The sequence below is a fragment of the Argopecten irradians genome, chromosome 6 (assembly GCF_041381155.1).
Source record: "Argopecten irradians isolate NY chromosome 6, Ai_NY, whole genome shotgun sequence".
NCBI lineage: Eukaryota > Metazoa > Mollusca > Bivalvia > Pectinida > Pectinidae > Argopecten > Argopecten irradians.
In genome coordinates, this window is record NC_091139.1 from 44,199,295 (window position 1) to 44,214,199 (window position 14,905).

Genomic DNA, 14,905 nt, shown 5'->3' on the forward strand with positions numbered 1-14,905 from the left:
CTATTTTCGTCCATAAATCCCGATTAGATCACTATCTATGGCGGAATGGCGTAGGTTTACGAAACAAAACATTTCTTGTAGAGAAATATAAACATTGATGCACTTAAAACCGACGATTCGGAGTTAAGATCACAGATATCTCTCGATCGGGTATAAAACAGGGGTTGCTCCTAGAGCAGAATACTAAATGTATTTTTATCTCGAATTCTTGTCAATGTTTTAAAAACGGTAACCATGAGTTAGTTTAAAGCCGCGGCGATTGGAGCGGTCGTGATACGGTAGTAGTACGCCATTTCATACGGCTGATTTATACCTCAGATAAAAATAGGATATATACACACCTGCGTATATTCCTCATATCTCAAATCAGCTCGCTGTGGAATGGTACTGATTCAACAAAAATCACAGATAACGCTAAACGCTGCCCCTACTTTTACTTTTTTGACGATATTTATCTCAAAATTATCTCATAATTTTCTTATGTGTTTGAGTAAAAAAGTAATGCATAGAGAAATAAATTGTGATTTGCATACGTGCGTACATTTTGTACCTCACCTGGGAATCTCTGAAATTTTACCTGGAATGAAAGCACGTACTCTTTATTATGGAATTAGACAGGTCCTGTCTGGTCAATTCTGTGGTTTGTGATAAATTCTGAGAAAGCATTTTGCATTTACCACGAACAGTTTTAATAAAATACATCACAATAGTATCTTTAATAGGCACACGAAGGATAATAAAATACATCACAATATCATCTGTAATACGTACAAGGAGGTTAATAAAATATATCACAATATTATCTTTAATACGCACAAGAAGGTTAATACAATACATCACAATATCATCTTTAATACGCACAAGGAGGTTGATAAAATACATGACAACATTATCTTTAATATGCACAAGAAGGTTAATAAAATACATCACAATATTATCTCTAATACGCACAAGAAGGTTAATAAAATATATCACAATATCATCTGTAATACGCACAAGAAGGTTAATAAAATGTATCACATAATTATCTTTAATACACACAAGAAGGTTAATAGAATACATCACAATATTATCTTTAATACTCACAAGAAGGTTAATAAAATACATCACAATATTATCTTGGGGTAAATCGCTGATTTGATATATCGTTTCTTTAGACTACTGCTACTGTAGCGACCATCGCCAGCTATAGAGTGACGATAGTAGGACAAGAAAGATAACTCGTGCAGGTTTAGCGCCAAAGTCCTTTTTTACATTAGTGATGTAAATATCTGGTATGAAATCATTTAGTCTTTTTGTAATTTTAAAATCATGTCTAGTACGGGTGATATTTAATGTTCTGTCTCCACACGTGTAATAGATTGTAGGTCTAGTATGGGTGATATTTAGTGTTCTGTCCTCACACCTGTAATAGATTGTATGTCTAGTATGGGTGATATTTAGTGTTCTGTCTCCATAGTATAATAGATTGTAGGTCTGGTATGGGTGATATTTAGTGTTCTGTCTCCACACGTGTAATAGACTGTATGTCTAGTATGGGTGATATTTAGTGTTCTGTCTCCACACGTGTAATAGACTGTATGTCTAGTATGAGTGATATTTAGTGTTCTGTCTCCACATGTGTAATAGACTGTATGTCTAGTATGGGTGATATTTAGTGTTCTGTCCTCACACGTGTAATAGATTGTATGTCTAGTATGGGTGATACTTAGTGTTCTGTCTCCACACGTGTAATAGATTGTATGTCTAGTATGGGTGATACTTAGTGTTCTGTCCTCACACCTGTAATAGATTGTAGGTCTGGTATGGGTGATATTTAGTGTTCTGTCTCCACACGTGTAATAGATTGTATGTCTAGTATGGGTGATATTTAGTGTTCTGTCCTCACACCTGTAATAGATTGTAGGTCTAGTATGGGTGATATTTAGTGTTCTGTCTCCACACGTGTAATAGATTGTAGGTCTAGTATGGGTGATATTTAGTGTTCTGTCTCCACACGTGTAATAGATTGTATGTCTAGTATGGGTGATATTTAGTGTTCTGTCCTCACACCTGTAGTAGATTGTAGGTCTGGTATGGGTGATGATATTTAGTGTTCTGTCTCACACCGTGTAATAGATTGTAGGTCTGGTATGGGTGATATTTAGTGTTCTGTCCTCACACCTGTATAGATTGTAGGTCTGGTATGGTGGTATTTAGTGTTCTGTCTCCACACGTGTAATAGATGTATGTCTAGTATGAGTGATATTTAGTGTTCTGTCTCCACACGTGTAATAGACTGTATGTCTAGTATGGGTGATATTTAGTGTTCTGTCCTCACACCTGTAATAGATTGTAGGTCTGGTATGGGTGATATTTAGTGTTCTGTCTCCACACGTGTAATAGATTGTAGGTCTAGTATGGGTGATATTTAGTGTTCTGTCTCCACACGTGTAATAGACTGTATGTCTAGTATGGGTGATATTTAGTGTTCTGTCTCCACACGTGTAATAGATTGTATGTCTAGTATGGGTGATATTTAGTGTTCTGTCCTCACACCTGTAATAGATTGTAGGTCTGGTATGGGTGATATTTAGTGTTCTGTCTTCACACGTGTAATAGATTGTATGTCTAGTATGGGTGATATTTAGTGTTCTGTCCTCACATAGTGTAATAGATTGTATGTCTAGTATGGGTGATATTTAGTGTTCTGTCCTCACACCTGTAATAGATTGTAGGTCTAGTATGGGTGATATTTAGTGTTCTGTCTCCACACCTGTAATAGATTGTAGGTCTAGTATGAGTGATATTTAGTGTTCTGTCTCCACACCTGTAATAGATTGTAGGTCTAGTATGTGTGATATTTAGTGTTCTGTCCTCACACCTGTAATAGATTGTAGGTCTAGTATGGGTGATATTTAGTGTTCTGTCTCCACACGTGTAATAGATTGTATGTCTAGTATGGGTGATATTTAGTGTTCTGTCTCCACACGTGTAATAGATTGTAGGTCTAGTATGGGTGATATTTAGTGTTCTGTCCTCCACACTGTAATAGATTGTAGTCTAGTATGGGTGATATTTAGTGTTCTGTCTCTCACACCTGTAATAGATTGTAGGTCTAGTATGGGTGATATTTAGTGTTCTGTCTCCACACGTGTAATAGATTGTATGTCTAGTATGGGTGATATTTAGTGTTCTGTCCTCACACCTGTAATAGATTGTAGGTCTGGTATGGGTGATATTTAGTGTTCTGTCTCCACACGTGTAATAGATTGTATGTCTAGTATGGGTGATATTTAGTGTTCTGTCCTCACACCTGTAATAGATTGTAGGTCTAGTATGGGTGATATTTAGTGTTCTGTCCTCACACCTGTAATAGATTGTAGGTCTAGTATGGGTGATATTTAGTGTTCTGTCCTCACACCTGTAATAGATTGTAGGTCTAGTATGGGTGATATTTAGTGTTCTGTCCTCACACCTGTATGTCTAGTATGGGTGATATTTAGTGTTCTGTCCTCACACCTGTAATAGATTGTATGTCTAGTATGGGTGATATTTAGTGTTCTGTCTCCACACGTGTAATAGATTGTATGTCTAGTATGGGTGATATTTAGTGTTCTGTCTTCACACGTGTAATAGATTGTATGTCTAGTATGGGTGATATTTAGTGTTCTGTCTCCACACCTGTAATAGATTGTAGGTCTAGTATGAGTGATATTTAGTGTTCTGTCTCCACACATGTAATAGATATCTAGGTCTAGTATGGGTGATATTTAGTGTTCTGTCCTCACACCTGTAATAGATTGTAGGTCTAGTATGGGTGATATTTAGTGTTCTGTCTCCACACGTGTAATAGATTGTAGGTCTAGTATGGGTGATATTTAGTGTTCTGTCTCCACACGTGTAATAGATTGTAGGTCTAGTATGGGTGATATTTAGTGTTCTGTCCTCACACCTGTAATAGATTGTAGGTCTAGTATGGGTGATATTTAGTGTTCTGTCTCCACACGTGTAATAGATTGTAGGTCTAGTATGGGTGATATTTAGTGTTCTGTCTTCACACGTGTAATAGATTGTATGTATAGTATGGGTGATATTTAGTGTTCTGTCTCACACCTGTAATAGATTGTAGGTCTAGTATGGTGATATTTAGTGTTCTGTCCCACACCTGTAATAGATTGTTTAGGTCTAGTATGGGTGATATTTAGTGTTCTGTCTCCACACGTGTAATAGATTGTAGGTCTAGTATGGGTGATATTTAGTGTTCTGTCTCCACACCTGTAATAGATTGTAGGTCTAGTATGGGTGATATTTAGTGTTCTGTCTCCACACGTGTAATAGATTGTAGGTCTAGTATGGGTGATATTTAGTGTTCTGTCCTCACACGTGTAATAGATTGTAGGTCTAGTATGGGTGATATTTAGTGTTCTGTCTCCACACGTGTAATAGATTGTATGTCTAGTATGGGTGATATTTAGTGTTCTGTCCTCTGTCTCCACAAGTGTAATAGATTGTATGTATAGTATGGGTGATATTAAGTAGTCTGTCTCCACACGTATAATAGATTGTATGTCTAGTATGGGTGATACTTAGTGTTTTGTCCCCACACATGTAATAGATATCTAAGTCTAGTATGGGTGATATTTAGTGTTCTGTCCTCACACCTGTAATAGATTGTAGGTCTAGTATGGGTGATATTTAGTGTTCTGTCTCCACACGTGTAATAGATTGTATGTCTAGTATGGGTGATATTTAGTGTTCTGTCTCCACACCTGTAATAGATTGTAGGTCTAGTATGGGTGATATTTAGTGTTCTGTCCTCACACCTGTAATAGATTGTAGGTCTAGTATGGGTGATATTTAGTGTTCTGTCTCCACACGTGTAATAGATTGTATGTCTAGTATGGGTGATATTTAGTGTTCTGTCTCCACACGTGTAATAGATTGTATGTCTAGTATGGGTGATACTTAGTGTTTTGTCCCCACACATGTAATAGATATCTAAGTCTAGTATGGGTGATATTTAGTGTTCTGTCCTCACACCTGTAATAGATTGTAGGTCTAGTATGGGTGATATTTAGTGTTCTGTCTCCACACGTGTAATAGATTGTATGTCTAGTATGGGTGATATTTAGTGTTCTGTCCTCACACCTGTAATAGATTGTAGGTCTGGTATGGGTGATATTTAGTGTTCTGTCTCCACACGTGTAATAGACTGTATGTCTAGTATGGGTGATATTTAGTGTTCTGTCTTCACACGTGTAATAGATTGTAGGTCTAGTATGGGTGATATTTAGTGTTCTGTCCTCACACACTGTAATAGACTGTATGTCTAGTATGGGTGATATTTAGTGTTCTGTCTTCACACGTGTAATAGATTGTAGGTCTAGTATGGGTGATATTTAGTGTTCTGTCCTCACACCTGTAATAGACTGTATGTCTAGTATGGGTGATATTTAGTGTTCTGTCTCTCACACGTGTAATAGATTGTAGGTCTGGTATGGGTGATATTTAGTGTTCTGTCTTCACACGTGTAATAGATTGTAGGTCTAGTATGGGGTGATATTTAATGTTCTGTCCTCACACCTGTAATAGATTGTATGTCTAGTATGGGTGATATTTAGTGTTCTGTCTCCACACCTGTAATAGATTGTAGGTCTAGTATGGGTGATATTTAGTGTTCTGTCTTCACACGTGTAATAGATTGTAGGTCTAGTATGGGTGATATTTAATGTTCTGTCCTCACACCTGTAATAGACTGTAGGTCTAGTATGGGTGATATTTAGTGTTCTGTCTCCATACGTGTAATAGATTGTATGCCTAGTATGGGTGATATTTAGTGTTCTGTCCTCACACGTGTAATAGATTGTATGTCTAGTATGGGTGATATTTAGTGTTCTGTCTCCACACGTGTAATAGACTGTATGTCTAGTATGGGTGATATTTAGTGTTCTGTCTCCACACGTGTAATAGATTATAGGTCTAGTATGGGTTATATTAGGTGTTCTGTCCTCACACCTGTAATAGATTGTAGGTCTGGTATGGGTGATATTTAGTGTTCTGTCCTCACACGTGTAATAGATTGTAGGTCTAGTATGGGTGATATTTAATGTTCTGTCTCCACACGTGTAATAGATTGTAGGTCTAGAATGGGTGATATTTAGTGCTCTGTCTCCACACGTGTAATAGATTGTATGTCTAGTATGGGTGATGTTTAGTGTTCTGTCTCCCCACGTGTAATAGATTGTAGGTCTAGTATGGGTGATATTTGGTGTTCTGTTCCCACACGTGTAATAGTTTTGGGACCAATAACGGTCCAAACAATACACAGTCCTTTGTTTTAGGTGAAACATAATTTATTAGAGCAAACGTTTATCAAACTTGTATAAAACACTCTTCAACACAAATTACAAACATCAGCAATATGAAGATTGCGATAAACAATTACAAAATACAAAAAAAAAATGTTAATTGCATATGAAAATATATGCAATTAACACACTTAGTTATGATCTTATATCTATGTAATATGCATAAATTCTTAGATAAAAAATAAGATATATAATGTGCATTTTTTTCGGACTAGATCTATTTAGACATCTATCTATATCTATATATGATACGTTGTAGAACCCATTTCCGGTTTTTTACACAACACAACATTTTTTTAAATATTATTCTTTCTTTTTTTTGTCTTTGTGATTTGAAAAAATATATATAGTAGACTATGATAAATCAGCATTAGATTAATTATATAAACATCAAATTGACTGAAATAGTATTACAATACGCTATGATTGATCTTTTTATATTATTTAATAATCTCTTTATTAGAATTGTGTACGTAATTCGTGTGTCGTTTATTCTCTTTATCAATTAGTTCATTGTAAACCATGAAGTCTAACCGATATATTTGCCGCGCGTGCTATTTAATTGGCATACCGCATGTCCCGCTTTCACTATCTTTTTACAAATCTGGCAAATAGTATGAATGAATGGATTCTATCGTAAGTGGGCGTGGTTAACCATCAATCATTATTCAATCAGGTCTATATTCAGTAGCAATGGACTGTCCTACTTTTAGTTTCGATTTAAGAATTGAGGATGCAATCGTCATATCGTATTTATAGATTATAGTCAATTATTAAAATGTAAATGCTTAAAATATCTAATTTAAAGATTACTTGGATAAAACGTTATTTTCCTTATTTAACGTTAAGTCTCGTCACAATTTTTCCTTTCGTGTAAATTGGCCTGAATATGGCATTTTCTCGCGAGAGAATGCATAATTCACTGGATAATTATTCCTTTTGGATTATAGTGTGCTTCAAAATTATATTACCTCAACTATTTACCTTCTTTACTTTGTTTTATGAGATAAATATTAGATTTCATTCAAACCTTGAATGGATTTTCCCGTAGGACACTCATAGACATGAATGTCAATCATTCCCACTGTAAATAAAATACACGCGATGTGATTGGTCAAACGCGGAGGAGTGATACCCATTGCCTCCATATTTGGAAAGCGACAACAACAATAGTCTCCTCTCAAAACATACTACGCCATAGAATCTAGCAGAGGAGAACCCGGGGTCAGTAACTTTGGCGGGTTTCCCAGTGTAACGCTAGAGGAAAACTGTGATCAAAAGTGAACCAACATCCATGAAATAAGTTCGAGTACGAGAATATGGATTATTTTATCTACGGATGAAAACAAATACACTTCGGACATGAAAGTTATCAGAAGATGACCATGGTGAGTGTAGCCGAGCAGAGTAAAAGTGCTGAAACAACCGTTTCTAAAATCAGAAATTGTCCGCTTGGATTGGGTCAGATATTGATGCCAATGTTTTGTTGTTCCCATCCAGACGTAAAGCATGCATATTTATTATTAGAAATTGGCAGGGAAGTACTTGGCGTAGTTCTTCGTCAAGGATTATTTTCCAAAATGGCTGCCAAAACTCGATGTTCGTGTCTGTGCGTGCCTGCAGGGGTACTATTTCGATTTTATAGGTTACTGGCAGATACACGTGTTGTATATATTAATAAAAATGACCTATATGTAATGTTCTTTTCTACAACCATAAAGTTGTTCACATATTTGCGTGCATAGGCGAAATAATGGCTGGTTTAAAAGGCAGATGTGTATTGAAGCTGAAATGTTGGCCGGGGTCGCTTATACACCGTGTAAAAAGTGAGCACTGCCCTGTTTAAAACTTCGATAAACTAAGCAAAAACTTTAACAAAAGTTAATTGAAAGTTATAAATATGTTAATATAAAACTAATAACAACATTCTTGTGTTTATCCAACCGTACATCTAACGGGATGCAGTATTAATTTGATCTGTCAAAATGAAGGCCCCTTAGCACAAGCAAAATGAAAAGTCCCGTAACATTACCTAGTGTGAAGCAAAAAAAATGCACCCCTTCTACGTCGTGCAATCTCACAAATTTCCTGAGTTGTTTAATTAATAATTTTAAAACTCAAGGAACTCTATAGATCTTGCTGTATATTATTGATAACAGGAAGTTATTACCTACTCTTATATATTGGTGATACACATGGTATGGGCCACTGCTCATAAGTCGTTGTGAGGAGGTAAAAAATCTGCTGTCATTAGCAAATATGATTTGTGCATAAAACCGGAACTTAATTCAGAATCAATGGACACAGAATTGTGTGGGATATATGTTCTATGGATTTAAATGTGTGTATTGTGTGGCCCAGTAGTAGTGAGCTTTGTACACGTTTGGTGACACCTGTTCGGAGAGATATTTTCTATTGATGGAATATTTAAAGTTATAACTGATGTTATGTTGTGGAGTCAGCATACAGCTATGGTATACACATCTTTCTTTATTTACCAAACTTTAATATAAAATGTTTTTCAAAACAGCCAATTGCTATCATATTTTCATTCTATCATCAACAAAGCATGTGTGTATTTGCTATATTCTATAATGCATGGGAAACAACCATGATAAAGAAGCATTAGTTAGCCATGTGTATGAAAGAGTATAATGCATAGATTTGATTTATTTTATTTTCAATTTACTACAATTGTTAACCTAATTCTACTTCAGAATTCACAGTTTGTTTTATAGTGTCAAAATAGCAGTTAACAATCATGCTATATTGTTCTGAGGAATTGTGTGCTAGAATTACACATATGTGCATATTCCAAGTTGCAGATATTAATCTTTTATAGAATATGAAGGTATAATTTTTTGTAATGTATGCTTTATGCATATTTCAAAATGGCAGGTAAAACTGAAATAATTATCATATCTTAATTGAATCATTGTAAAAAAAATGTTTAGCTGATCTGATGTGCAATGATGACATGTTCATGCAGGTTACTGGTAGTTTTGTAATAAGCAAGAAGCTGAAATTTAAATATCATCTCTCTGATCTAAATTATCATATCCTGAAGGTTTTAGTCTTAAAGTGACATTATTGAATATATTGCTTTCATTCAGTTATCTGTTAAATATTCCTGGGTTATATTTCGGTATACTTACCATGTATGGAAACATTATTTGAGATTTGTTCGGATTAACTGGTTGAACAGGACCTGTTTATCTTTTACCTACGTTTTAACACCCAATCAGGTTTTACAAGGTCGTTACAGGTGAACTTACAATCCTATAAATTACTGATATATATAGTAACAGTGTTTCTCTATAAGAAAATGTTGTGCACAGGACTACTTCTTACCCTGATCATCATAAGTTAATAAAGAAACATACTACTACATGTACTGATATGGATATTGAACAACTGTTCAATATACTGTCATTATTGAAAAAAAAAAAATGCTAATATTCATTTTTAGACACTTGACCAGCTAGAGACGGTGTGTATGAAATAAATGGCTAATAATTGCCATTATTGGATTGTGGGAGTTCGTCATGATATTTGGGGAATGTAGCATCTCGGTTTTCAGGTGTGATTCTGTCAGGTTAATCAAATTACGCATTGTAGACTAGTACAGGTAAAATAAGCATTTCATTTGATATAAGTGTTGTCAAAGATGATATTTTTTGCTAGTTACATGAATTAAAATGGGATATGAATGATAGACATAATGTACATGTAATCTGTTGGTTAAATCTATGTTTGAGAGAGTTAACTTCCATCTGTGGAAAGTATGCAGTGATTTTTGTATATGATCATTTCAGTGGCCTGTACCTTTTGATTTGGGAAAATCCTACATTTTTCCTTCCTTGAAATGCCTATATTTAGCAGAGATTTTTCTATATTTGGGAAGATATTTAGGTGAAATTGGGAAAATATGAATTTCAGCTCCAAATGCAACCAAACAAATCACTGGTAATGAAAACGGGCAAGTATAAATTACCTGTACATTGTATTGGTAGCCGTACCTGAAACTACAGGTATATAACAATATACCTGTGGTCTAACGGACCTTACCTGTATACTACAAAGGTAGTTGTACCTCTGATGAAGCTACAGGTATACAACAGGACTTACCTGTATACTACAAAGGTAGTTGTACCTCTGATGAAGCTACTGGTATACAACAGGACTTACCTGTATACTATCGGGCATAATATCAGGGTAAACCTGTATACTATCGGGCATAATATCAGGGTAATTGTACCTGTGATGAAGCTACAGGTATACAACAGGACTTAAGGTACATGCAACAGGCATTAGCCATATACTATAAAGGTAGTTGTACTTGTGATAAACCTGTATATTACATTGGTAGTTGTACCTGAAACTACAGGTATATAACAATATACCTGTGGTCTAACGGACCTTACCTGTATACTATAAAGGTAGTTGTACTTGTGATAAACCTGTATATTACATTGGTAGTTGTACCTGAAACTACAGGTATATAACAATATACCTGTGGTCTAACGGACCTTACCTGTATACTATAAAGGTAGTTGTACTTGTGATAAACCTGTATATTACATTGGTAGTTGTACCTGAAACTACAGGTATATAACAATATACCTGTGGTCTAACGGACCTTACCTGTATACTATAAAGGTAGTTGTACTTGTGATAAACCTGTATATTACATTGGTAGTTGTACCTGAAACTACAGGTATATAACAATATACCTATACTGAGTAGAGGTGTAACTTTGATGTTTCATACCTGGATATACTGTTATATGTGTTATGATATTATTTTGTCATCAAAGTAGTTATAGTAGTGTCCTGATTGGTGCCGTACCATTGTCAGGATTTTGTCATCAAAGTAGTTATAATAGTGTCCTGATTGGTGCCGTACCATTGTCAGGATTTTGTCATCAAAGTAGTTATAGTAGTGTCCTGATTGGTGCCGTACCATTGTCAGGATAGTTGTTATATCCTCACCCACACCCCTGTTATCTTCCCCCCGGTACATATGATTCAGGTAGTTGTTATATCCTCACCCACACCCCTGTTATCTTCCCCCCGGTACATATGATTCAGGTAGTTGTTATATCCTCACCCACACCCCTGTTATCTTCCCCCCGGTACATATGATTCAGGTAGTTGTTATATCCCCACCCACACCCCTGTTATCTTCCCCCCGGTACATATGATTCAGGTAGTTGTTATATCCCCACCCACACCCCTGTTATCTTCCCCCCGGTACATATGATTCAGGTAGTTGTTATATCCCCACCCACACCCCTGTTATCTTCCCCCGGTACATATGATTCAGGTAGTTGTTATATCCCCACCCACACCCCTGTTATCTTCCCCCCGGTACATATGATTCAGGTAGTTGTTATATCCCCACCCACACCCCTGTTATCTTCCCCCCGGTACATATGATTCAGGTAGTTGTTATATCCTCACCCACACCCCTGTTATCTTCCCCCCGGTACATATGATTCAGGTAGTTGTTATATCCCCACCCACACCCCTGTTATCTTCCCCCCGGTACATATGATTCAGGTAGTTGTTATATCCCCACCCACACCCCTGTTATCTTCCCCCCGGTACATATGATTCAGGTAGTTGTTATATCCCCACCCACACCCCTGTTATCTTCCCCCCGGTACATATGATTCAGGTAGTTGTTATATCCCCACCCACACCCCTGTTATCTTCCCCCCGGTACATATGATTCAGTAGTTGTTGTTATATCTCCCCCCCACACCCCACCCTGTTATCTTCCCCCCGGTACATATGATTCAGGTAGTTGTTATATCCCACCCACACCCCTGTTATCTTCCCCCCGGTACATATGATTCAGGTAGTTGTTATATCCTCACCCACACCCCTGTTATCTTCCCCCCGGTACATATGATTCAGGTAGTTGTTATATCCCCACCCACACCCCTGTTATCTTCCCCCCGGTACATATGATTCAGGTAGTTGTTATATCCCCACCCACACCCCTGTTATCTTCCCCCCGGTACATATGATTCAGGTAGTTGTTATATCCCCACCCACACCCCTGTTATCTTCCCCCCGGTAATATGATTCAGGTAGTTGTTATATCCCCACCCACACCCCTGTTATCTTCCCCCCGGTACATATGATTCAGGTAGTTGTTATATCCCCACCCACACCCCTGTTATCTTCCCCCCGGTTATCAGGTAGTTGTTATATCCCACCCCACCCCTGTTACATATGATTCAGGTAGTTGTTATATCCCATCCCCACCCACACCCCTGTTATCTTCCCCCCGGTACATATGATTCAGGTAGTTGTTATATCCCCACCCACACCCCTGTTATCTTCCCCCCGGTACATATGATTCAGGTAGTTGTTATATCCCACCCACACCCCTGTTATCTTCCCCCCGGTACATATGATTCAGGTAGTTGTTATATCCCACCCACACCCCTGTTATCTTCCCCCCGGTACATATGATTCAGGTAGTTGTTATATCCCCACCCACACCCCTGTTATCTTCCCCCCGGTACATATGATTCAGGTAGTTGTTATATCCCCACCCACACCCCTGTTATCTTCCCCCCGGTACATATGATTCAGGTAGTTGTTATATCCCCACCCACACCCCTGTTATCTTCCCCCCGGTACATATGATTCAGGTAGTTGTTATATCCCCACCCACACCCCTGTTATCTTCCCCCCGGTACATATGATTCAGGTAGTTGTTATATCCTCACCCACACCCCTGTTATCTTCCCCCCGGTACATATGATTCAGGTAGTTGTTATATCCCCACCCACACCCCTGTTATCTTCCCCCCGGTACATATGATTCAGGTGACTGATATTTTGTTAATCAGTATGTCATTTTTTTGTGGCTACATATTATTGTAATTTCCATTTCAAAACAAGTTCACGAAGAATAGCAATTGCAGATTTAAAAATGAATGGAAATTCCTATCAATATAAATGTTGTAGATATTAATTAACAGAGATAAACTTTTGCAAATATACATGCGAAATTGGTGAAAGTAAATCACATGCTGAAGAAAGTTGGTTTCTGTGTCGTAATGTTAGTTAATTTTTGTATTTCAAGTCAGAATAGCAACTTATAATCATATAAAATAAGATTTTTCATGTGAACCCAGACTATTATTTTTAAAGTTTCGCTGAATTACGATGATAATGTGTACAAACAAATACATAAGAGAAATAAACTTCAGTTGGCAGCTAGGAATAGGATATAGACTCAAAATATTCTTGTCCTAATTAGAACTAACAAAGGTAAGTGTTGTAGTGGACTTTGCCTGAAAAATCCATTATCATGTCTTTTCAATATTGCCTGAAAAATCTTCAATATTGACTAATTTAGGTAAGAAAAAAATTGTATATTGCTAAAAAAAGATAAAAGTTTTATGTATGTTCAACATAAATATAGTATATATATATGGTATGGTGAAAGGTTTTATACAATAAAACTAGAATGATACATATGGTTTGAGACTCCATTATATTTGTTGTGTAAGTTTGTTTGATGGGAGAGTGATGACCTACAAACAAATAAAGATAATTTGTGTGGGGCCAGACTACTAAATACTATATGGGACAATGTAAAACTCTCAAGTGTAGTACTAATATTGTTTGTTTGTTGATTGATGACCAGTCGGTAATCTGATAAAAAATTGGTCTGGGATGGTTCTAAGTACGTTTTGTACCGAAGAATTAGATTGTCTTGTGTTTCTGTTATTTATGTCTCCCCGACCAAAGTTACAAATAACCTAATAAAAACTAGCAGTGAAAATCGGACATCAAAGCGTGTGGTAATAGCACCTTACTATAGCTCTACCTGTTCCATTGGAGGAAATCTTAGTAGTGGGTATGATTCAGACAGTTAACATAATCTAATATGGCTAAATGTGTAATCTGAGCACTCAGTCTTCCTGATAAAACCATGAACATCAGACTTTTATCCTCAGGTAAATGAAGGTCGACAGAGAAAATGGCTGCAGGTCTTTAAGTATGTAACCTTAGTTGTATATATTGTGTCTCCATGAGACAAAAACTCCACCTTACAAAGTGTTTTATTTCATCTTCATTTTGTCCCAAGTAAAAAACTTCTTGTCATTTAATTCATTTTCTTTTTTAAATATTTTATTCTGAAATTTTATGTACAAAGCTACAGAAGCATTCTGCTTTATCACGTCTATTCTAAATTATGACTATAATACAGCATATTTTTACTTGATATAATGAAGTTATATGGAATAGTAGAGTATTAAGTATATATACACCGGAGTATAATTTATGTTCAAGGTGAGAATGCTGTCATGCTATATTGCGTGTTGTTAAAAATAATCAGTACTATATACTCAGGTAATTAATAATTGTTCAATATTTTTGACATGATGATGAATGCTATTAAAAATGTTAAACTACAATTACCAGCCTAATTTACTGGTATCCTGACAATGTAACAATCAATGCTGAATTAAGAAAAATTATAAAATGTAATCCTAAGTGCATATATAATATACATTATGTACCGGTA

At 36.3% G+C, this 14,905-nt stretch overlaps 1 protein-coding gene across 1 annotated transcript in view; it reads left to right on the forward strand.

Annotated features, from left to right (window-relative positions):
- Positions 1-7,518: 7,518 nt before the first annotated feature.
- Positions 7,519-14,905, forward strand: part of LOC138326007 (nuclear factor 1 X-type-like) — an 88,691-nt gene continuing 81,304 nt past the window's right edge. The window contains exon 1 of the mRNA XM_069272087.1: positions 7,519-7,738. Within this exon, the coding sequence (XP_069128188.1) occupies positions 7,730-7,738 (9 nt within the window). The 5' untranslated portion in view covers positions 7,519-7,729. The remainder of the gene's footprint in view (positions 7,739-14,905) is intronic.